The 24,884-nt window shown below is 41.0% G+C and overlaps 1 protein-coding gene across 4 annotated transcripts in view; it reads right to left on the reverse strand.

Annotated features, from left to right (window-relative positions):
- Nucleotides 1–1,333: 1,333 nt before the first annotated feature.
- Nucleotides 1,334–24,884, reverse strand: part of ogdhb (oxoglutarate dehydrogenase b) — a 33,186-nt gene continuing 9,635 nt past the window's right edge. For 2 of the 4 annotated variants that reach the window (XM_036140599.1, XM_036140598.1), the window contains 21 exons: nt 23,420–23,608; nt 22,918–23,011; nt 17,528–17,643; nt 15,097–15,251; nt 14,863–15,009; nt 13,883–13,973; nt 11,790–11,969; nt 11,588–11,716; nt 11,095–11,274; nt 10,422–10,574; nt 10,151–10,253; nt 9,151–9,279; nt 8,908–9,058; nt 6,716–6,843; nt 6,375–6,553; nt 6,077–6,148; nt 4,712–4,837; nt 4,552–4,624; nt 4,306–4,469; nt 4,026–4,180; nt 1,967–2,087 (listed from right to left, as the gene is read on the reverse strand). In XM_036140599.1, coding sequence (XP_035996492.1) covers nt 1,967–2,087; nt 4,026–4,180; nt 4,306–4,469; nt 4,552–4,624; nt 4,712–4,837; nt 6,077–6,148; nt 6,375–6,553; nt 6,716–6,843; nt 8,908–9,058; nt 9,151–9,279; nt 10,151–10,253; nt 10,422–10,574; nt 11,095–11,274; nt 11,588–11,716; nt 11,790–11,969; nt 13,883–13,973; nt 14,863–15,009; nt 15,097–15,251; nt 17,528–17,643; nt 22,918–23,011; nt 23,420–23,608 — 2,835 coding nt within the window. Of the gene's footprint in view, nt 2,088–4,025; nt 4,181–4,305; nt 4,470–4,551; nt 4,625–4,711; nt 4,838–6,076; nt 6,149–6,374; nt 6,554–6,715; nt 6,844–8,907; nt 9,059–9,150; nt 9,280–10,148; nt 10,254–10,421; nt 10,575–11,094; nt 11,275–11,587; nt 11,717–11,789; nt 11,970–13,882; nt 13,974–14,862; nt 15,010–15,096; nt 15,252–17,527; nt 17,644–22,917; nt 23,012–23,419; nt 23,609–24,884 lie in introns of those variants that run through there. The other 2 variants (XM_036140600.1, XR_004931562.1) reach the window with 2 other exon arrangements.

The following is a 24,884-nucleotide window of genomic DNA, read 5'->3' on the forward strand; positions in this document are numbered from 1 at the left end:
TTCAGTATTCTTGGCCAGAGCCTGAATCACCAAGTACTCCATCGCAAAAAGCCTCTGCCCTCTTAATTTCTTCTTAGTTCTACCTATACCGTACTGTAGGTGTACTATAATATTGTTTTCTCTTATCCCGATGTCGTTTGATGAACTGCTAAAATGATTTACAGATTAAACCAAAGTAACACACTGTACAGCTTTGATAGCCTTGCTATCTCAGCTAAATGATAACCAAACAGACAATGTGAAGATTATTTTGTAACAATCATAAAGATGATTTTATTTGGTTTTATTACAGGCAGCACCATATGAAAATAAATACATGCTTTAATCCAGAAAGTGTATGTCTACTGGCATCGTCATCGACTTTATGCAGTTTGAATACTCTGTGTTTTGAAGTACTCGCTTCTGTCCGACAAGTTAAAGGGTGATGGATGGTGACTAGAGATCAGCTTGGACTGGAAAAAAAGAAGAGAGAAGTGGATCTGGGAGAAATTTAGTAGCCTGTTAAGCCTGACTTTGGCACTCAGAGGCTGCTTAAAATGTTGAACTGCTAATAAAATAAATGTGTGTTTTTTTTTTAAAGTCTTTCAGCTACATACATTCAGTGTTTCAAATAAATCCCTGATCCTGTGTTAGGTTTTTATTACACAAAATAAAATTACCAACATTTGATGGTATTATAAAAAAATATATATAACATGACAGGATACCATTCAGAAGAGCAAAAAAATAATCCTTCTGCTAAAATTTGATATTAAATATTAGTTTAACAGTGGCAGCGATACCATATGTCAGATATAGATGTGCACACATGGAGAGCGGGAGACCACAGGTCGGTCAGTCTTTTCCATGACACATTTACCAACTGATTTCCCCCCCCCCCCCAGCTAAATGATATTTAGAAAATTAGGGATTAAGTTTTACTTTATTCGTCAGTAGTGAGATGAAATTTAAACATAGTGTCCTTTTAAACAGATTTTTTTAAGAAGCAGAGAACTTTCATTGGAAAATGAAAAGCACCAGGTTTAGTAGCGTGGTTTTAAGTGAGCCAGTTTAGTTTGCAGAATTTGATCGTTTCATTGTGATTTTTACAGAATAGCATGCTAACAGTAGGAGCCTAGCAAGCAGACTGACTGATTAGCATTAGCCTGCTGTGGGCCCTAGTGCAACATGTAGCTGGCTGCTTTGTATACATGGAGCTTAAAACAATGTTACCTCATTGAGAGTGATGGACAGCCCTTAGTTTCCGTAACATGATTTTAAACAGCCCAACTGGTGCTTCATGTAAGCAAGGGAAAGTACGGGCCACCGACAGCACAGCGACAGGTGAGGAGGGGGGGGGGAGGGGGCATATGGTTATGCTTCAGATAGCTGGACAATCTTCATTAAAAGACTTAAACCTCAGGGAGAACAGGACAGATATAATGGTGCTCTAATCATGGCACCTTCATACCACAGGCCGGGCCATGCTAGCTAATTCTCAAACAAAATAGGTTTAAATAAGTTACCTCTGACTAGCTTCTAAAATGTGACGTGTATAGTTATTTTTTTTCCATCTATTTTTTTTTCATCACAACCTCAGTGAAAGAATTTAGATATTTATTGGTTGGTACTAGTTTCCAGACTAGCTATCTGCATTTCTGAGCCCCCCTCCCCCCCAACTTTCCTTTAATATTTAAATATTCCTTAACTGGTGATTGATATAGTAGTGGTTGTAGTGTAGTAGTTATTTTGTATACCAGTGAATATTTGGCCAAAAAAATAAAAAATTATCAGTAGAACAGTAAAATAGAAGCAAATTAAAACTTGTCTTGAACATTCATTCAGTGCAAGGTAATCGTGTGGTTTTCTATGTGCTGTCCCTCACTGTGAACACAACGCCTTCATGGTAACAGTGTTGACAGTCAGTAAAGTCTGAGCCGTATCGGGACCCTGAGGCCCAGCAGGCGGGTCCATGGAAGACTGGATGTTAGAGTTTCCCTGGACAGCTGTCCAGATCGAACGCTGCGCCCAGCAAACGCTGAAGCTCCATCAGGTGAGTGTGCTTGTTTCCGGTCGCTGGAGCTGCTGCAGGGTCACGACCCGCATACCTTCAGACAAACACAGACGGCACAGTTAAACCTTAAGGTGAACTTACTTACATTTCCAATGACATTACCTTCAGTCCAACATGATGCTAGTGAGGAGGCTCAAAGATACCAGGCAAGGCAGCAATTACAGGTAACCTCATATTCCAGTTTAAAATTCAAAGCGGTTCATCCAATTTGAACAAAATAGTTCTCTAAAGGCCTTGGTCAAAGCTAAAAAGTATCTTTCTCAATATAAAATGAGTGTAAAAAAGGAGCACAAATAAAATAAAATTCAATACAGAACTAATTAACTTGTATTTTGCATATTTGCTAAAATATGCATTTAAGTAAAATGTTTAACATTAACCATCGGGTGTTAGAAATCCTGTAAATTGTGACTCTTGTGGCTTTCCTTATACAGAACTTTTCAAAATGATTGATGGCAGTAAAACTTTTCCCCTGTTTTGTCAGGTTATGTTCTAAAACTAGAGTCCATGTTGTTGGGATGGACAGACGATCACAAAGTCACGTGAATTAGTGAGGTGAAGGAAGAATATAGTAGAAGTTTATTAAAATAGAATAAAAAAATCTGAAAAGTGTGGCTTGCATTTCTATTCATCCCCTTGGTGTGATACTTTGTACAACCACATCGAGAACATTTTAGCTAATTTTTCTTTAAAAAAAATAAATTGAGCTCAGTCAGGATGCATGGAGAATATCAATATATTCTTTACAGATTTTCATTTATTTCCATTTATTACAGCCTGCAGCTCCCATTCTTTCCAGAAGGGAAAGTGCAACCAGAGGTGAGTTGTGTTTTTCCCTCCCGGGTTACCCTCACCTCGCTTTCTGATTGGCTACAGGTTACATTCAACAGGCTGCCTGCTTGTTTGTCCTCGGGGGACACCATACATGCTAGGATATCGGGGCAAGATAATCCAACGTGTTGAATATCCCTGATTTGAGGTCGGAGCGGTCCTGACGTCATTTCCGAGCAGACCCGATCACTCTTAACACATCACACACAGGAGGAACATCTCTTAAGATTATCTTAAAGCTAGGGTCGCCGATTTTTCCGGAAGTTTACCCAAGTCCCTTTTTGAATAACTGTGCATGCACAACCTTGCTCCTTAGGGGGATCGCGTCTTAAAAATCTCCCAAATCCACTCTGGTCTAATTTCTTTCTACTTCTCATGAACATGAACGTGGTTTGCTTCATGTGAGTCTCAGCCATGTTTACAGTCTACAGTGAGAGCAGCGGAGATACAATGAACGGCTAGCTGCTAAGCTAATCAGATACATAAACACTAGAAGTGCGCATGTGCAGCCAGCAAGCGGAAACAGTGAAGGGAGGAGCACAGACACCGGCGTTACATGAGCGCGTCAGGATGATTGGGCTAATTATCCTTCCGTGTGACCCAGCCTTAATGTTCCCCAACATCACATCTGCATCTACAATGTGATAAAATGAGTGGTTTAAACTATAAATGATGGAACACGAATCTACGGCTCACTTTTTAGATCCTCATTTGTAGAAAATTCGAAGTCTATACTTTTCCTTTCAATTCACAATTCTGCACCACCCCATGTTGGTCTATCACAATTCCTGTAATACTGCTGCTAAACGCTGCACCCAGCACTCACTCTCTACTAACACTCTAGTTTACTGGGGGGAGGGGGCTCCAGCACCGCATCATCACTTGCCATTTTTGCATTGCCTTGGTGTGGAGTGCTTTAGATATGATCATAGTCCACTAATTTTCAGTTGTTAATTTTTACACAAAGTAAAACAAATGTGCATGCATCATCCTGAGGAGAGTGACTGCTTGTTAGACAGGTCAGCCCTGTGAGGTCTGTGCTGAATGGCTCGGTATGAATACCCGCGAATCTACAATCACTAACCGCTTCTGTGGCCTCTCGCCCAACAAGATGCAAAAAGTCAGCTTATGTAAAACTTACCAGATGGGACGAGTGCGACTTATTGTTGTGCGAAGGCGGGGCTTCACGTAGTCATAGTAACCCTGGTTCTTATGCTCCTCCTGACACCAAACCAGGTCAGCATTCTGGTAGCGATCAGTCTCCGCTTTCACCAGGTCAAAGGGGAACGGTGAGAGCTGCGGCGTCAGACAAATAAAACTTCAAACTGCTGCGTGTCAACGAACCTATTTTATATTCATGCTGTGATATTAATCAGTTGCAGGTGGAGTCGGTTTGTTTGAGAGGAGGTGGAATCAATCACCTGTTCGATGCGAACAATAGCAACAGCATCATCCATGCCTCTGCTCTTGCGTTCTCGGATGAGTTCGTAGTAGATCTTGCCTGTGCAGAAAATCACCCTCTTCACTTCCTGAGGGCTGGCGGCAGCAGGCCCCTCCTCCGGGATGAGGCGCTGGAAGTGGGTGCCTGGTGGGAGGAAAGGCAGAATAAAACAAATCCAAGCCTCCATTTAATTTGCCTCATCTGGACTGTTTTTATCAGTTCTCACCAGGCAGCATGTCATCAAAGCTTGATTTGGCCTCTGGGTGGCGCAACAGTGACTTTGGAGTAAAGACAATGAGCTGTTGTTCCAAAAACAGAGAGAACAGGGACATGATGAGCTGTAAGCATCACACGGTCCTCCGTGCTGAATGATGAGAGTCACTTACAGGCTTCCTGAAGGGCAGTAGGATCTGTCGGCGGAGAACGTGGAAGTAGTTGGCAGGAGTGGAGCAGTTGGCCACGATCCAGTTACAATCATGGAGCTGATGCACCGCAAAGTCCCCTGACAGTTTCTAAGAAAAATCGACTTTAATACGTTTTCTTTCTGTTCTTCAAATGAACAAGAATAATGTTTCTGCTGTTAAAAACAACTCATCAAAACTTAAAGAATAAAAGATCTTGATATCGTAGTAACTTTTTTAAAAGAGGCCTTGTCACCTACTATGACTTCATGAGCTTCTACACCAGTAGCTCACTCTGGTCACAAAGGTTTTATAATTAAGTTATTGCACCTTAATATATTTTCTGTTTTACACTTTGTTTGGCTCTATTTGTTAGAAAACAAAGCACTTTGGTGCAATGAATAAACAAGGAGCAGCAATAGACAAATAAGAAAGAGGTTAAGCAGATAGATCAGGTGTTGGACTTTTCTTACAGTAGCTGCATTAATCTTGCTTTCAGAAACTTCTGCCAGCAGATGACACAACAATGATTATGTCTGCTAATCGTGCCCGGTGCACTTATTTGAAGATCAATATATGTTTTTCTTGCTTTCTTTTTATAGTCAAAATACATTATTAGGCCCCTATAAATTACTTAATGCTGAAATAATGCTGGACTATGTTTTATGTTCAGCAAACCTGCTGAGAACACTGCTTTTTAAGTGCTTGTTTTCTTCAGTTTTTTTATTTTTGTTTTTTTTGGAACACGGATGACTGTGAGTTCAACTGATTTGTTTTGGCTATGTACTTAGTCTATTTTAGTATTCATTTATATGGTCTTTTTTTGCCAGATGCTGAAGAGAAATCTCCATTTTATGTAGATTTAATGAACATTAAAGTATCTTAATTTAATCTTGTCTTTAAAACGTTTAGCCATTCTAAACTGAGGGCAATTCTAAGGTGTCATATACTAGTACAGAATACATTTAAATATTTGGTTAAAACTGCCTCAGATTAACATCACATGACATATTAGTGTGAGATAATTTCTCAAAAACATGACATAAAGTAATAAAGCAAAGCAGGAGCTGGCATCCTGATTTAGCAGCAAATAATCTTTAACGGTGGAAGTATTTGGGAACATTTGTTTCTTCCTCTCTCACACCAGACATTAAACAGGGTTTAGGGTAAGAATCTGGATAAAACAAATGTCCCAGTAAATGACGGAAACCCTTCTATCTTTATTTAAAGAAAAAAAACTTTGTTTCCATTATGCAATCAACGGACCCCATGACTTTGAACCAAATTAGGACATTATATATAACAATCTGTGTTTTGCAGCTGTATGTGTATGTAGGGAGACAAACTTACAGGCAAAACATCTGGGTCGTCATTGCACATCTGTAAGAACCTCTCAGGACGGGCTGACGAGTGTTCTGGGCCCTGGGTGTGGGTAACAAACACAAAGATTTGCACGTGGAAACCGTGTCTTTATTCAGGAGTCTGAAGCAACTAAAAGTTTAACAAGTTTGACTCCTAAAAAGCTGTAGGAGCAGAAGCCCACAGTGAAGAAGTCGTGACTGTGAGGTGGTTCTGCAGGACAAAACGAAGATGTCTTACACTAGCGAGGAAGACCAGACCAAAACAGGGCAGATTATGTTGTTCCTACCATCCCCTCCATGCCATGAGGAAGCAGCAGCACGATGCCGTTCTGTCTGACCCACTTGGCCTGTCCTGAGCTGATGAACTGGTCGATAATGCACTGAGCCGTATTGTGAAAGTCTCCGAACTGGGCCTCCCACAGAACCAGAGCGTTGGGGCTGGCCATGGCAAAGCCGAGCTCGAAACCTGTACACAGGGGATAGAATGGACCCCCTTATGTTGAAGCATCTCCTTTTTACCGTAGCACTAGAGTAATAATTGCTATGCTCTGAAGTGCTTTTGAAGAAAGTGACGGTTGATGTATTATGTGAGGATGTTAGTCGAGCCGTCAGTACTTGTGCCGCTCACCCAGGACCCCGTACTCAGACAAAGAGCTGTTGCAGACGGTGTAAGGAGCCTGATCAGGGGAGATGTAGTTCATCGGGATGCAGATCCTTTTATCAACATTCTGGTCGTGGAGAACGTGATGGCGATGGCTGTCAAAGAAAACAGGCAAAGGAGTGAAAAAGAAATGTAAATATACTTGATTTGTTATGATCATAAAAAAATTCACATAAAAATATATTTTGCAGTTGAAGAACATATATCTGTATCTGTAGGAATATCTGTATGCATCTCTTTAAAGATTGAAAATATATATAAAAAAATGATATTATTTTTCCCAAGTTATTAAATGATCATCACTTTGAATATTGTGCATCTTTTCATTAATTTGATAAAGTCCTGAAGAGGATTTTTGGTGACTGCATTTGTACAGATTCAAATTGAACATGTGAAAAGTGTGGCAAACATTTGCATCCAGCCCTCTGAATCGGCAGAATAAGATCCGGCTCTGACCAACTAGCTCAGGTCCACCTGTCTGTAACTGAGTCTCAGTATAGATGCAGCTGTTCTATGAAGGTCTCAGAGCTTGGTTAGTGAACATTAGCGAAGAAACAGCATCATGGAGACCAGGGAACACAGCAGCAGATGGGGAGAAAAGCACTGTTCAATCCATGATCTGAAGGCAGAGAGGGGAAGGAACTGGTATAAACCTACCCAACATGGCCATCCACCTTAACTAATCAGAGAAGCAGCCAAGAGGCCTATGTTAACTCTGGAGAAACTGCAGATATCCACAGCTCAGGTGGATCACAGACGACAGCCCGACTGTTACGCTCCACAAATCTGGCTTTTAAGTAAGGACAAGAAGAAAGCTGGCATTGAAAGAAAACAATGATTAGTTTTGTTCGCAATTTGCCCACATACCTAAACGTTTTGACTTAAAAGCCAAATGCTACAGGAGGTGGAAAACTGCCAATATCACCCTGAACTGACCGTCTCCGTTATAAGACGGTGACAGCATCATGCTGTGCCTTTAGATCGAAGCATGGCCCAGGTGAAAACCACACCTAAGTTCCATTAAAAATCTGTGGCACAGCTTGGACATTGCAGTTTACAGAAACTTTCATCCAAACTCAAAATCAAATTACCGTCCATAGACAGCAAAGCAGATAGAAAACATTATTTAAGACGCTTATCCTTGATCCTTCAACAGTACAATAATGTGCAACTTACTGTTGGTCAGTCACACAAAGGATTGGGGTTGAAAAAGGTTCAAGGAGTGGAAATAATTCTGCAAAGCATTGGACTTTCAATGGATTGGATACGAATCAAGAGGCTATATTGTCATTATGTAACAATAATGAAATTTTGGAGAGACATTGGCCAAGAATTCACAGAAAACAGACACAAAATAATAGGTTTAAGTTGAATGCACTGCCAACACCTCTGAGAAGCTAAAAGCATGCAAAAAGCCTCTGGTGTCTGATATGGTTTGATTTTGAAGTCAGAAAGGCAGGTAGCAGTGAGTTTACAGGATGATGTAAAATACTGTGTGCAATCGCATTAATGTATTGGACAAACTCTCCCAGAAAGGTTAAAAAAGTGTGTAAATAGTCAGTAGCAAAAGTTGAAATCTTCAAGTTAAAGAGCTGTGCCATGATCAGTATCCAGACAAACACTCCATGAGAAGCTAAAAAGGTGTTAGTATGCAAGAGACAGGGCAAATAATTATTGACTGAATCATCACATCTAATGTAACTGAGATGGAATAGACTGAACTGGGTTTTTATGTAAACTTTATATGAGTAAAATGATGAGCTTGAGTTATCATATGGTACACAAAAGGTTTTTGATAAGGCATGATTTCTTTTTTCCATTCATTTCTGTGGCTTCTTTCATTTAATATTCTTTTGTTGAAAAAAAAAGATATCCAAGTGCAAAGAAAGATTAAAAAAACGTTCAATTAAATGTAACCTTCATCTAAGCAACAACATTGAACGTTTCACGTTTCAAACTAGTGTAGCACCGTGCGTTATTTTGTTCTTTTACATTTTGTGGAAATCAAACCTAGTTACCTTTAGTCAGCGTAGCTCATGGTAAATGGGAGTGCAGGATTCACACATAAAGTACATAATCTTCCTCAGTTATTAAGGGTTCAGAAACCACGTCACAGTAAAACTCAGCATCTAAAATCAAACATGCTGTTTTGGTGTCACCTGAACGTCCCCCTCTCCACATCTTGTCCGCTGAGACGCACATGGATGCCCTCTTTGAGCAGAGAGCCGAAGGCCATGTACTCGCCCAGGGCCCAGTCACACACTCGCTGGCTCACCATATTTGCGCGTCCCTTCAGGATACGACTCAACCCTGCAGCAAGATCAAGCAAGCAGAAACGGGAAGGCTTAACACGGCTCATCCGGAGGATTTTCTTCCAGTCTAAGTGGGAGCATGGAGGGTACCTCCATGTATTGTGAAACTTTCCACGGGAACAGAGGCTGCGATATTTCCAATGTGACAGAGCTCATCTTCACGGATGCCAGTGGAAGGGCAGCTCATAGTTTTAGGTTGACCATCCAGGGTGAAAAAACCTAAAGAGAAAATGCAAAGATGTGTAAACACATTGTAAATGTTCTGTTGTAAATCTCTATTGCTAATTCACTCCTTGATTTTTTTTTTTATTCTTGCAGATGTTTAAAAATTTCATGAAAGCTTAAATATCAAGAATTTAAGATTATACCCCGTCTAACTATTATGTAGCTGACATTAAGTCTATAATGGTCCAACATTGACTTTTGATTCAATGTGATCATCAGTTAAACTAGACTGCCCTGATTTTATGGACATGGAGTGATAAGAGGAACATTCTGTGTTGTAACTGAGAGATGCCAGAAATATCAAACAAATGGACCACTGCTACGAAACCTCACACACCTTCTACTCAAAAGTTGCAACAATGGCCTGATGATGAAACTACTTAATCCCATGCTACACTATGCAGACACTTTGTCTGCGCTGATGCAGGTCCACTCACCCTAGCATGCCGAATGCCGGCTCCAACAGCAGGGGAGTCTGACCTGCTTTCTGATTATTTTAACAACTAATTATTTGACCACTCGGAGATACTCACAGAGCATGCAAGGTTCAGCGATCAATAATTTTTGGAAAAAGACAAAAATGAGGCTGTGGTGTAATGGCAAAAGTAACTTTCTCAGTAGCAGACTGTACATTTTCCTCCAAAACATCCGATATACACACAATCTATATAAAATGGGAACACACCGTTAGCAAGACATTTATTTCACAGTTGTGACAGGAAGGCAGCAAAATGTGTATGATTTGTTAATTTTTGGACCCATTTAAAACAGATGTTTACATAGAACAATACACTACAGAAATGTTTGGCTGAAAAAGAAGTCCAGTCAACATATAAAATGTAAATGATTCACAGAAACAAGTTACCTGGCCAAGGAGAGTCCAGCCAGTGTTTGATGTGCAGGATCTTCTCATCTTTGGAGTGAGCATAAGCGTCCTCACAGATTTTGTCATATCGAGCTACTTCCTCCTAAGAGGCAAACAGGTTTTCATTTAGCTTTCATAAATGAAAATCTCAGAGGCGTTTGTTTATGGCGTCAAGCAGAGTTTAAGGCTTAAAATTCAGTCTTCAAAATTGAGGATAGATAAATATAAAATGCTCAAAATCAGAAGCGTACAGGCATGTGGGCAGAGTTACCTCGTAGTGTTGTGTTGTGATGACTCCTTCAGCAATGAGTTTTTCTGCAAACGTCTGCAAGACTCCTTTCTGCTTCTTTATCTGCTTGTACATCAGCGGCTGGGTGAACATGGGCTCATCCATCTCGTTGTGGCCGTTACGTCTGTAACAAACCTGCAGAAGAAAGTCTTTAGAACCTCCCTGATCTGATATAGGACATGGAAAGTATTTTTATCCTTTGTTTGTCTAATTCTTTTGTGGATTTGAGGGAAAATATGTTGTTCTCATCACATTCATTTTGTTGCTCAACTCCTAAGAATGCTAAGAGATCAGCTCAGTCCCTGGTAAAAAAAAAAAACATGTGTAATTTTCTCTTAGTGGGAATCTATTCAGGAGATCCACAAATTTCATTTATTCCCCGGCACATACAGGAGTTTTGACTTGAGTTATTCAATTTCTTTAATGGCTGTTCCTGTATTTGCTGTGAAGAAAAAATGTTTAGATGATTGCTATTTTAACAGAGACTTAAACTAAAAAGGCTAAGTGTAAGAGTGCAGAGCTGATCTTATAGGGCTAGGAACTTTTTTGTGGTTGGATTGCCTGGAAAACAGGGAGGATGTTCTCCAGTGTTTAGAAAAACCTTTTCATCAAAGCCACAAATTTAATATGGAAAAATAAACAAAAAAAACTTTACCAGGTCTACAACAACGTCTTTATGGAACGTGTTCCTCCACTCTGCTGCTACGTTGCACACAAACATCACGGCCTCCGGGTCGTCTGCATTGACGTGGAAAATAGGCGCGTTCACCACTCGGGCCACGTCTGTTGGGTACGGAGAAGAGCGGGCCATCCTGGGATCTGTGGTGAATCCGATCTGCATTGACCAGAGACGGCGATCAGGTGTTTTCATGTTTCTGCCTAAACTCAATATAGAATGTTCATGTTTTATGTTATTGACCTAATTGTGTGTTTTCACTACACTTGCTCAGTCCAATTAGAGTACGGAGATTTCCAATTTGTAGGTATGTAACAGAATGCTCCAGAGCTTACTAGGATCCAAAGGACTTCAATTTATCAGGCTGAGTCCTCCATCTTAAACCATACAAAGCCAGGAGTTCTTGCTTTGTTCGATGTATATTTGCTGCTGAATTCAGCTCTCTATGTCCTTCAGAGTTTAAAATAAGTACCTGGTTGTTGACCACCACGTGGATGGTGCCATGTGTGGTGTAGGATGGCAGGTCGGACAGGTGGAATGTCTCGTACACAATTCCCTGGCCTGCAAACGCAGCATCTCCATGGAGCAGAATAGACATCACCTGAAAAGTGAGTTTCCAGATTTAAAATTACGAGGGCAAACAAAAAAAAAAAGTCTTTGTTAGGTGCACCTACCCTCTTGCCCTCGGTGTCTCCAGAGTAAAACTGCTCTGCTTTGGTCTTCCCCTGCACCACTGGGTCCACAGCCTCCAGGTGGGACGGGTTGGCCATGAGTGACATGCTGATGTACCTGTCGCTGACTCGGTTCATCCTCTTGTGGTACATGCCTAAATGATATTTCACATCTCCTGAGCCCTAGACACAGACAGGAACCAGTTACAGCTCAGGTGCTTCAGCCAACGTGATCTAGAAGTCAGTTAAATGTTCGAATGGCAACTCTGACTCTTTCATTGTAGAGGCATAGTTTCTTCAAAGGGACCTCTGATTAAAATTTGGCCTTGTGGCTAACCCAGGTACCTTTACTCTTACTGATTGCATTCATTTAGTCAGCTCAAAGAAAGACACAAATTACCACATGCTGTAAAACAGATAACGTCTCCATGACGACACATTCCTTCTACAGACATGATGTGAGGAGACCACCCCCCTTGGAGGGGTGTGTCTAAGCTTAGAAAAAGAGCATGTGGTTTTGAATCAGGACTCTTCATCTGCAGGACGTCGCCTGGGGTTGTGCATTGTAAGAGTCCGGCACTGTAACCTTATGATTGGTTCCCTGCTTTATTAGAATAAATGGTAAAGCTAAACGCTGAAGTTGAGTCATCCTTAGACGGTATTTATAATGGTTAACTGCTTGGAAAAGTTAAAAGAACCGGAGGAGCAACCATGATGTTAGAGTGTTACTGTGGGCAACCTCATAAATACTTACAAACTCTGGCCATTTGTATCAAAATAAATCATGTTTAATTTTTTAAAAAGGTGTGGTCGGCAATTTTTCTGTAAGTAAGAAACAGCCAAGTCCCTTTTTTGAATAACTGCGCATGCGCAAGACTGTCTTACCCGTTCTTCCGCTCTTCAGGGGGATTGCATAAACTTGTACGCGGTTTGCTTCTTGTGACTCTCAGCCAATTTCAAAGTAGAGCAGCAGAGCTACAATGAATGGCTAACACCGAAGCTAACGGATACATAAACACAAGAAGAGCGGATGCGGAGACAGCAAGCGGAAACTAACAAGGAGTGTGCACACACATTGGCATTACGTGAGCGCGTCATAATGTTTGGCATGTGGGAAAAACCAACAGATAAGGCGATACCCCTGGAACTTCAGGCACAGAGGAGAGTGTGGGCAGGACCAATTCTCTGGCCGGACTGGTCAGAGTTTTTCCAGGCCTGCAGCTTTCACAGAATTAAAGTTTTTTTTTTTCTGAATGCATAATTTATTGACTACTGTCAGGATGGAAGGACCATTTCACCCAGTATAACAACGTGCTTCTGAACAGGATTACAACATATAGCTTTAATAGTGGTCTTCACACATATGTAAGTAGTTGGAGGCAGTTGCATTAACATTTATATAGATGTCTGCCTATAGCTACATTTACATGGATAAAAGTAATCGGATTAAAAATGTGTCATGTAAACAAGCCAATCGGAATATGATCAGATTAAGCTAAATCAGAATGAAATTGTATTCTGAATGAGAGGGATGGTTTATGCCTATTGATAATCTGATCAATGTGCATGTAAACACTTGTCAGGCTCAAATTATTCCCAATGTGGCAAACTGACCAGAGTGCACATGTGCGCTTGGCGTAAACGTGACGTATTTCCGCATTGGCAAGTGGCGGAAATACGTCGGGAAGTGAAACTGTCGGAGCTCCCGATAAAACCTTTCTGTTCGAAAAAATAAAAGAGCTCAAAATTGTTGTTTACTCAGTAACGTTTGAACTGTATTTAGAACCTGGTGCAAGTCCAGCCTGGGCACTCAGAAGATAAATGAACTCTTATAATACTGGTTTGTTTACTATGTTTGTAGTTTACCAAAGAAGTACTTCTTCTTCCATGGTTTTTTAGGGGAATTTGATAACGGCGCATGTCAGAGTGGTTCTATTCTGAATAAAGCCAGGTGCATATAAACACACATTATGATCGGACTAATTGATTGTGTGCCCATATAAACGGTACAATCCGATTATTTAATCCAAATACATTTTAATCCGACCATGAAATTTTGTGCATGTAAGCATAGCTAATGATGTTGTTGTTCAAACCTCATCAGCAGCTTCCAACTTGGAGTCGAACTGACAGAAGATTTGGTCCAAATCTTTCCGGATAACATTGGCCAGCACGTTCAGCCTGCCTCTGAGGAGAATCGAGGATAAAAGACACGTCAGTTTTACTTTCACCTGGTAGCACAATATAAGGCAGAAGTACCCATATCTCTTGAAGCTCTTCACATTTTGTCATGTTACAACAACAAACTGCCCGTTCTGTACGGATCATGACTGAACAGTGCGCCATGAGCTGGACTTTATCTGCCAGCTAGGTGAATAAAAGAAGCTAGCTGCACAGGATTTTAATTAGGGGTATCAAAGTAAAAGGCCTAAATAAAAATGCACCCACTCCTTTCAGTTAACAGAGAAACCTCTAGATATGAAAGCATCTAAATTCAAAGTTTTACAAATTTGAACAGTTTTCTTCTAAATACGAACATCTGGGTGCCATCAGTGTCAAAATGTCTCAATGTTATGTTTAGTTTTGTGCCCACTGCAGAATATTCTAGGATAGAGAACACACAATGGTGCCTTAAATAAGCAATAAGCAAAATTTCATTATTTTAGATAGAAAGATAGGTAATATTTCAGAAGGACTATGGTCTGACGTCACACTGCATCTCTCTATGTTGTTCTCCAGTCTCCTGTTTACATAGCCGGGCCAGCCGCGCGTGCATGTACGTGCATGTGAACAGCTGCCTCTCAGAGTTAGCTCCTCCCTGCCCTATGATGCCTCCATCAGAGCAGCCCAGCGTTGGAGCAACATGGTGTAGGGCACCCCCCAGCAGATCAAGATGTTCTCTTGCTAACAGCATTAAATAGTTACTTACTTCTTCATTAAATCTGTTCCTCTGAAAGCTGATGCTGTTTTGCTGTGTTTTTATTAATTTTTTTTTTTACAAATATGCGCATAGAAAGCAACGCATGAGAAGGTAAAGGAGGGGCTGGGTGGGTACTAGTTGTAGCTTTCTCTGTACCTGTGAGGCATTCCCAGGATCACGCTCTCCACTCCGCACTGACTGGACCTGTCGATGATGGTCTTAAGGGCCGGGATGAGCGACTCGCAGCCTTCCAAACCAAAACGTTTTTCTGAAGACCACTTGCGCTGGAGGAACTCCTCGAACCTGCCAACAGTCATGATCACAGATGCTTTAGAAAACTATCCCCTCTATCACTTCCAGGCTTTGAAAGCGAAGAACCGACACACTAACCTGGTGGAGCGGATCATTCTACCCAGTAAGGTCCTCTTTTGATCCAAAGAAAACTCCATGATTCCTGGTGTTTCAAACTTCTGGCGGATCCACTGGCACTGCTCCATGTCATTTATGAACATGAACTCCACCCCAATGTGCTGACAGTAGGCCATCTAGAAAACAGAGGGCTGACTGTGTATTGGGTTGAATGGTCAAGCAGGATAAAATCTGACCCAGTGTCAATTTACAGATGAAGAGTGAAGGATGCTAAATTATAATTTAGTTGTGTTTAAATTCAAAGGGATTATTTATGTTGTTGTTTTTTTAACCTTGAACCTAACTGGTATAGGAAGAAATTAGTTTTTCATTTCTAAAATGGACCGGCTCCTCCTCCATTACAAGAATTTATTCCTCTCCTATCCATCTACTAATACTGCTCTCTTTCTGCTCATTTTGAGGCAACTACATTTCAACCAATGTTTAAGCTGTTGTACTTTGTGTTTCTCGATTAAAGCATGTTGAAATGAAGCTCCTGGGATGTTGTCATCTTCCAAAATGATTAGTATTGCGGTTGTTGCCATTGTGGTTTGCACTCTTCTTGTCCGACCATCCGGGAAACCCAGGCTGTCTCTGGGCAAACGTGACGTCATTTGACGATTGTCTAACTGCGATGTATTGTTCTGTTGAAGGTAGCTCTGGCTCCTGAAGGACTAGAGATGGAAATTAGCACTGCCTATGATCTCACATATTTACATTATGTTCATTTATATGCTTGAACAAATACAAATAATTTTAAAAGCCACCCAACCCAGTGACTAAACCAATTGCGTATCTGCACAGAACTCATACCGACTGATTCATCTGGGTACTTTATATTTTAGATAGCCGTGGATTCTTTTCTAGATGGAGGCCATTCCTGGAAACTGCTGCAGCCACTCCTACCATTTCACAGCCCCAAGGGCACCAATCATTACTGGCACTGAGGCTTTGGCACTCCACCAACGTTTACTTTCTGAGCTCTTGGCGTTTCTCAAGCTTCTGGTATTACTTCTTGTTGATGCTGTAATCACTACTACCATTTTTTCTGCTTTGACAACCCCAACAATGTCTGGCTAAGCACCTGTTTATCAGTCTAGACCTGGAAGTCCCTTTCAGAGTGGGAGTGTTGTCTTCCACTTTTAACTGTGGCATTTATTCTTAAGTTTTTTTGTTGCACAAATGTTCTTTTAAATTTTTCCAGCCACTTGGTCATGGAGCTCCCTGAACTCTTTCCCTGCCAGCATCTTATACCTATTACATATTAGATACCTGTACAAAGCCTGCCTCTTGGGTCCTGTCTGACGTAGTACACTGCAGCCTCCATTGTTCCCGTGCGGAAATCCTGTGCTAAAGAAGCCATGATATCTGCCTCTGAGGTGCCCTGCATCCCAGCCCTCTCTAGCCATTGTCATACAATCTCATAACGATGGCGTATCGGTTGAATCCTCTAAGCCAGTAGAGTCCATAGCCCGTCCATAGTGGCTGGTTTCCTGCATAGTTTAGATGTTAGCCTTATTCAATGCATCTGAATTTAATAATGGTCCAATAGCAAGTCTCTGCACTGGGACGGTGTTCTTTGTCTTCAAATTATTTTGTCCTTTGACCAAGCATTTATACCAACAGGGTCTCTGATGACTGGTAAAGCATGTTTTGGTGGCTTTGATTTTGCCACTCAGTTGGCTTTTCAGGTCCTGCCTTACTCTCTGTAGATACTACCTGATAGTAGCTGACTTCAATGTAGTTCCCAGGGTATTTGTAGCCATCTTGAACTAATATCTAAATGCCTGAATATAAGATGTTGAAGTACAAAGCAGTGCATACAGATCCGCAAGTTATGGAGCGCTTGTTGAGTGAAAATATTGCTAGATGACTTTGTTTTCCTTCAAATTTTCAAATACATTTCCAAGGAACAAATAGTCGTACCGCCTTAGAAAACTGTACCAGACCAGCAGTATCTAACCTGGATGTGCTTAACAAAGGACACACGAAAGAAAATGCTTCTTTCTTCTTTGCTAAGAAAAGTGAGATGTTAATGTGCAATAATTAGAAATGTACCTTTCAAATAATAATACAAATATATGGTTCTCTTTGAGGCATCATCTGTGTTAACTCAACAACTAAATGTCATAAACAGTGGTCAGGAAAGCTGCTAGTTGTTGCATTTATACAAACCTAAAAATAAGACATTTTAAGGTTTTTACACATTTGATATGGAAGAAAAAAAACTTGTGTTGATTATTGATATTGCTATCAAATAAAATGGCACTAATAGATATAGACATGCTCCATGTTGGACAATAAATACTTTATCATTATGTAAACTTTTTTAACAGATACAGACCTTATGGCTGCAAAACAAAGCTTTTTTTAATGTGTTGTGTGCACGTTCATTGTTTTAACAGATCTCTACCTCGAGGCGGCGAATAATCTCTCTGAGTGGTAGAGCGCTCTCGTTGCCACCAATAAAAGTGGTGGTGGGCAGCCGGAACACCTTGTCCAGGTCGCTTTCAGTCAGCCCGTACAAACCTGAGGTGAACAACAGACATGGGAGAAATCTTGTTAAACACAACCAAAACCAGATCCGTGTAGAGATGTGAAACGGATAGATCTGAAGAAGGATGACAGACAGACAGAAAACAAACCAATGAATGGGTAAAACTGCTGAATTTCTGCGTTTGTCGCATTTAATATGGCAGAATGCATGAACAGCAGAATCCTGCTGGAATAACAGACACCTACCCTTCCAGGTGGGGTCAAAGTTGTACCATTCTTTAATTCAAGGGGACACAAAATATAATTCCAAGAGCCACCAATGCCCCCCGGGCTGCACTTTGAGCAACTCCTTTTTTTATCAGGCACTGATAAACACGCAGAGGAAGGAACAGAAAGTCCTGTGTTCAGGTCTCCTTTCGGGTTCTAATCAGCTGCGCATCAATAACTCCATTCTGTGTACAACTCAAACATTAACTTTATGGACCCGTGAGTTCCCTGGAAAACATGATAATTTAGCACAAACTGTCCAAAACATAGCGCTGGTTGTATTTGATGGATTTATCGTTTATAGGAAGTGAAGTTAGTTTCACTGATAAACGTGCTTTACTTAAACCTACTTATTGACAAAGAGAAAAACTGATGTACTTCCCAGACAGTTGACTTTGGAAAAAGTATAGGAGCAGCCGACATCCTGCAGAAACAAGTGAGGGAGGGGAGAGTGGTGCTGCTTTACTGTACTCCACACAGCCTCAGGAAACGCCAGTCACACCAGTGTCTCATCGTTTTGCAACCGTAGTTTTTCAATACCTCAGTGTTCCTTAAAAGTGGGAACCAGGGAATGTCGATTTTGTTTAGGTCGTATGCACAATATCCTCTTATGTTCAGTTATTGGACTGAAAATAAGTTCAAAAGCAGTCAACGCATGGAGAACAACGGTGAAAGCCTTTCAGAAATCTGTTTGATGATACAGAATATATAGAAGCTGTTACACCTCTAACTGAGAACAAGGTGGAGCAGACGGTCCAAACTGTGTTGCTGAGTCAATATGCTGTGGACAATCAGCCTGTGATTATATAGAGATGCTTCTGTTTATCCAAAGCAAATGATGTCCTGGTTACATAAGACCCACATAAAGCAGAGACTGGGCCGGACTAAGGCCGTTTCTAAGTCCAAATCAGTGCAGGCTGGTCTGGATGGGATGGTGGATTTAAGGAGTAAGTAAATAAACTCTCCAGAGTACTTTCTCTCTGTAAACCTGGTCTCACATTAAATACATTTTTTTCCTCTTGATGGTGAACGTTTTGTTGGCCTTCCTTGTGTGTAACGACTGAAAGCTTGATTGTAATGATAGACTAGCGCTGGATGAATAGAACCCCATTAGCTGAGATGAGAAAAGGTCCTCTTGAGTATAGTCTGAACACACGAATACTTAAGAGGACAACACTCCACTGAGATGGACTAGACTGCCAAGATAATGATGATATAGAACGTAGATGCTTTTTTTCTACTTTAATATAAATATAAAGCATACCACCAGATTTAGTCTGGAGGTTTTACAGAGGGAAGGAATAAATTAAGAGCTCCAACACAAGCAGCTGACCGTAAGGAAGACAACAATCTTTATCCTGTAAAATCTGTTTCTATAATACATTACAGATTTGGCAATATGTGTTTTGGATAAAATCCCCCAAGAAAAGGGTGATTTGGAAATATAGGCAGGTGTATTTGTGCTTTAAATTATAACAACTGGAACACTGTTATATTTCTCAGTCTTACTGCTGTTGACAGTATGTTATGCAACGGACTACAGTCCATCTCCAGCTTCCTTCATCAACACAGGTGATTGTGAGCAAAGGAGTGACTTGCAAAACAACAAAAACACAACACAGTTAAATTAATTGGGAAGCTGATGATCAGTTTTAATTTCAGTTCATTTTATACCTGCATGCTTTATTTCAGTATCAAGATTCAAGATTCAAGTTCTCTATTGTCACCGCGTTTGGCCACTCCGGCTAAGAGTACACATAAAAGACAAACAGGCAATGAACAAGGATTTTTATGAAGGTTTTTTTCCTCATTATAGAGTGCAGAAGATTAAAAAATTAAAATGATGAAAATTCAAACGTTTGTATCAGAGTGCGAGGGCCTAGGTGTCAGTCCCTTTGCGAGTGGTACAGCCATGTCACATGAACTAGTCGTCCTTCATGAGTCACAGATAACAAATAATAAGGTAATGAGGTGTATCATGTGCAGCACTAAATCAGTGAAAGAACACAGCATGAAGGTCTGCATGTACAGAATGTCTTGCAGTGTAGAGAGCCTTGTGAAAACTGTCCCACCACTACCATTTTTTTACATAACAGCACCAACCTGAAACTTCACTGGATTATTTTTTTGGGAATTATATATGATAGATCAACACAGGCAGGTATAAATGCAGCTGGTATGCAGCTGTAATAAATAATTACAGCTGCATACCACATCTACAGACAGATATTTTAGCACATTCTTCTTCGTAAAATACCTCAATTACCTCGAGTCAACGTAACTGACAGGGTTGTTCTAAGATATGAATGTTTTGATCGAAATCATTCCATTGGAAGGTGAATCTCTGCAAGCCTTTAGCAGCCTCTACATTTTTCTTTCTAGGATTGCCCAGTATTTAGCTTAATTTATCAACTTTGACCAGCTTCCCCGTCCCTGCCTGAACCAAAAAGCACCCTGACAGCAGGCTGGGGACACTGTGTGAATGCTGCGTTCAACATTATTTTTCCACTTATAACAGGTCTATGTTGGTCTGATCTTACTAGCCTCCTCCCTTCCACATGCTTATTGTGTCCTCTACATGTCTTGTTGCAGACTGCTGGACTCATTGTCATTTGACTTAATTAGGCAGTTATGAGTATGCTAATCTTTCAGTGGGCTTAAAGTCTAATTCTTATATAAACTAATTCTATATTTTCAGAATATTTTGAAATAATCTCCCACTGGGTAAGCCCCGATGCTGCTATCAAAGAAGACAATGAGCAAAATGCCGTGCCTCACGCTGAACTGGATTGGTTTCCTTGTCCAGCATCCCACCAATGAGACTACAGAGAAAATCCAGGAGGCACGCAGTGACAGACGCCCATACTGCTGGTTAAGTATCCAGTAAAACTCCACACATATAATTTCTGTCCCGTTGTCTGACCTCTGTGAGCCTCACGCTGAAAATGAACAATACCACTTGTAACCATGGAAGCATCCTATTAGAGGTCAACTCAGTCACCTGGCTGTGAACTCATAGGCCCGAGCTTTTCAGCAGGCACAATGGCAGCGAGCGTAACAGTGAACAGCAAACGCACACCTTTGCCTTTGTTCCAACTCTTTACAGCCTCGCAGCAACACAGAAACATTTCTGTCCTTTAACACAGCAGGGGTCAGCTGTGGATCACATGTTTACATTAAATTACTACCATGACTAGCTTCAGTTATGAGAAAAAGGTGCTCTTTTATGAAAAGGTTGTCTAATCTTGTTCCCTCGGAGAGCTTCATTGTATTCCCTGAACACAAAACAGTCCGATCTACAGCATATTATCAAGAGCAAACTGTCTTCACTGGGAAAGTGCAATAAAGATACGGTTAAAGCGGAGAACACACACGGTCTTGAGAGCGGAAGCTATATGAGTGTACACTTTAGCATGCTGACTAAACTGCTGACAGCAGCATGATAAGCTGCTTAGCTTATTACAGCCAGAGCATCATAAATCAAGTGGTGTTATCTCAGACGGGAACGTGGATTTCTGTACGGGATGTTCGAAAACGACTGCAGTAGCACAATGGAAGACTGTGCTTTCTTTCAGGATTGACCTGTATCTAGCTCCATCCCTCTTCCCATCAGCTGTGAACATTTTCCCTCTCCCTGTGGAAGAAAAGGGTCCCCACAGCCTGATGCTGCCACCACTACGCTCCTTTCCTGTGGATGTGAAATGGCTTTTTGTGCTACAAATGCCGTTTTGTAATTCAGCCAAAAAGCTTTATTTGGGTCTCATGTGACCACAGCACCTTCTTCGACAGTTTTGCCTTTTTCACTACGTGGTTTATGGAAAACTCCAAATGAGTCATCTTATGACTTAGAGGAGTTATAAGTAAGGTATTTACTGTAAAATCAAATCATTCTCATTCGTCACCCAGGATGGAACATCCCTATTCCCTATAAACATTGGTTCTCTCCATCAACAATGTCTTAGTCAAGTTTTTCTCCTTTCAAACCTAGAGTTACAGCCTGGAACTACTTTGGTGCAGTGTTAACCCTAGTTAACATGGAAACCAGTAAGAGAATCGGACCAGAAATAGAACAGAATACAACATCATAAATCCTGTGGAAGTAAAGATTCAGTGGAGTTTCACAGCCGCAGGGTAAATGGTGGGTCTCCGTGAAAGGCACTGTGTATGTGTTGTTCCGATTTTAACCACTAGGTGCCATTATTACTTATTCTTTCTTTAATTCCAAAAATTATATTTCTGTAAAGACCAGAGAGCTCATTTATAAAACAGTACGTAGGATCTATACTAAAAGTATATGCCCAAAAGCCGAAAATGGTGTATGCCAAAAAAAAAGAATCCTGATTTATTAAACCATGCGCACGCCCACCAGCACGCAATTTCTGTTTACAAATCACAGCAGCACCTGAACGTTTCCGTACCAGGTTCCGCCTCATTTCTGCCCCCTACACATCAACGTTCACCCATAAATGGTCAATGCAAAGCACCTCATGAATGGCAATGTGTATTTAGTTGATCGTTGTTATTTCATGGTTAACAATGGCAACCACTGAGAAACGATCCCTGCAGCTCCTCCAGAGTAAGAGGGGGGCCTCCTGCCTGTTTCTCTGGTTAAAGCTCTTTGGATGGACAAGGATTGGTCATAATCTTTCCATAATCATATTTCCTGCTTTAAACTTCTCTACAACTTTATCCCCTGACCTTTCTGCTGCTCTTTATCACACCCAGTAAGGGCACCATTACAAACACCTTAACATACCCAGACAATGATTTGGGAAAATAACACAAGAGCCCTTCAGTCTTCAATATGTAGCTTAGCTTCTCAGTATCAAAATTAAGTTTTATAAGAGCAACTATAGGTTTTGATATAACCAACAAATAGCAAAGCAGAAAAAGCATTATGTTCACAAAAAAAGAAAAGAAAATACAAGCTTAAATGTATTGGCAAAAAATAAAGTCTAAAGAAGAGAGAGGATTAGTGAAGCAAAAGCAAGGTTGAAACGTAAAATAGTCCAAGCATGACGCAGGGTATTTTTTTCTCACCAACATTCTGAAAACCAACAGAACACGGAGCATCATCGAAGTCCACACAGCTGATACCCAGGGGGTCCAGCTTCGCTATGTGATGGCCTCGTAACTACAAACAGAGAAACAAGGGTCGGTGAGGGCATACCACACCCCAGCAGCTCACCTTCATGATGCGAACACCCACGGCCTGCTTTGTCCTGACATCAGAAGTGGGTTAAAGGTTTTAAACAAGCTGTTTGCCTGGACAAAAATACTTTAAAACTGCATATGTTCATATGTTCACTGCCTAGATGAACACAGGGTGAGAACATCAGTTTGCATTAATGTTTTTGCCTTTTTCTGAGCTACACGTCTTTAAAACATGTTGTGATGTATTGTACTGATGGAAACGGTGGTAGTAACTGCTGTAAATTGTCAGATACGAGTAAGTTTGCTGCTGATTTGAATTGACCAAGAAATCTTACAAGCACTGGTTGAGATAACAAGCATTTATCATAAAACAGCATTTGTAGTTTACCTGATAGGCTCTAATCAGCGACTGCACCGCTAGGTGGTCCTTCACCAGTTTCTCCACATTGGGCTGAGCTCCCAGCAGAGCCTGGACGCCGCTCACCCCGTCAGAAGGCGCACTGAGCAGCGGAGGGCTTTGGTAGGCTGCACCAGGCGGCACGCCAGCATTTGCGTTCCGGAAAAAAATATCCCAAGACTGTAAGGAGAAGAAAAAGAAAAAAAGATTGTTTTCCTTTCGGTCATGAGTCTGCTTCTGGTGATAAACAATAACTGGAAAAACCTACTTCCCGATAATAGACTTAGACTGCATATGACAACAAAACAAAAGGGAGGAGGACACAGAAACGTTCACAAATTACAAAAAAAAAAGTTCAGTCTGAATAAGGTGGATCAAATTTGTAATCTACATTAAATTATTATATTATGTCATATCTGTGAACTACTAAATCATATTGAACACACGGTACAAGGCAGTTTAGATAGTTGCCATATGTGGTAGTTTAGCTTTGAGTAAAAAAAAAGCAGTTTACTGAGCAAAGTACAAACTTATGACATACTGCTAGCGTTGCACCATATTCATTTCTAAGGGCGGCATAATATCAGAAAAACGTGGTTTTGGTAGTATTCCTGAACACTTTACTGATGATATTAAGATCAACGCTTGTTTTGCTGATGCTTGTCTTCTTCATTACAACGCCGCCGCCACACTGTGCGAGCTTCGCCATCTCAGACAAAGTATACATCCAGTGTGGGCATTAAGGATAGTGAAAGTCTACCCAACAGTCTTCTGTGAGTGCATTTTGTGTGGCTGCATCAATAGGTCACATTAAATGAAAACGGGGGCCTTAGGTTTCTATCAAACGGTACAGGCTCACCCATTCTAGCAGGGCACAGATTTCTCAGTGCAGCTCAGCTGAAGAACTGCCTTCTTTGCAGAGGTGATTTTATCGGATTTTGTTTAATGACCTCTGAATGTGAAGCACTAACAGATGAAATCCATCCACAAAATTTGTATTCTGAATAAAAAAAAGCAACATCTAATATAGATTAGAATTACTGTAGAAAAGGGTCAATTTGCTAACATCCTGCCCCAGTAACGTCCCAATACAACAAGGGGACCCCCCCCTCCCCTTTTTCCTTCTTCTCCTGCATCACTAATGTTCAGCACAATGCGTTTTTTTCACATAGTCTACCTGCTGCAGATCTTTGACAATGCAACACTATTCACCTTGGCTGTAATTTCCACCACATGCAAAAAGTCAGGCAGTTGTTGTTTTCAGATCTGAACTCGGCTTCCCCAACATCGAGCAGACGGCCATTTGAACGTGCCTCCGTGTTTATCTTGGTCTGTCCTGAACAGAACTATTTTGTTTTAGCAAACAACCCACCTTCCAAATGTGGAAAGTCCATGTTTTCTCAGCTGCTCCCAGGCTCAGAATCTGTTATGGTTGATGCAGATTACAATGGTATGC

This window comes from Fundulus heteroclitus, chromosome 8 (genome assembly GCF_011125445.2).
Source record: "Fundulus heteroclitus isolate FHET01 chromosome 8, MU-UCD_Fhet_4.1, whole genome shotgun sequence".
Lineage (NCBI taxonomy): Eukaryota > Metazoa > Chordata > Actinopteri > Cyprinodontiformes > Fundulidae > Fundulus > Fundulus heteroclitus.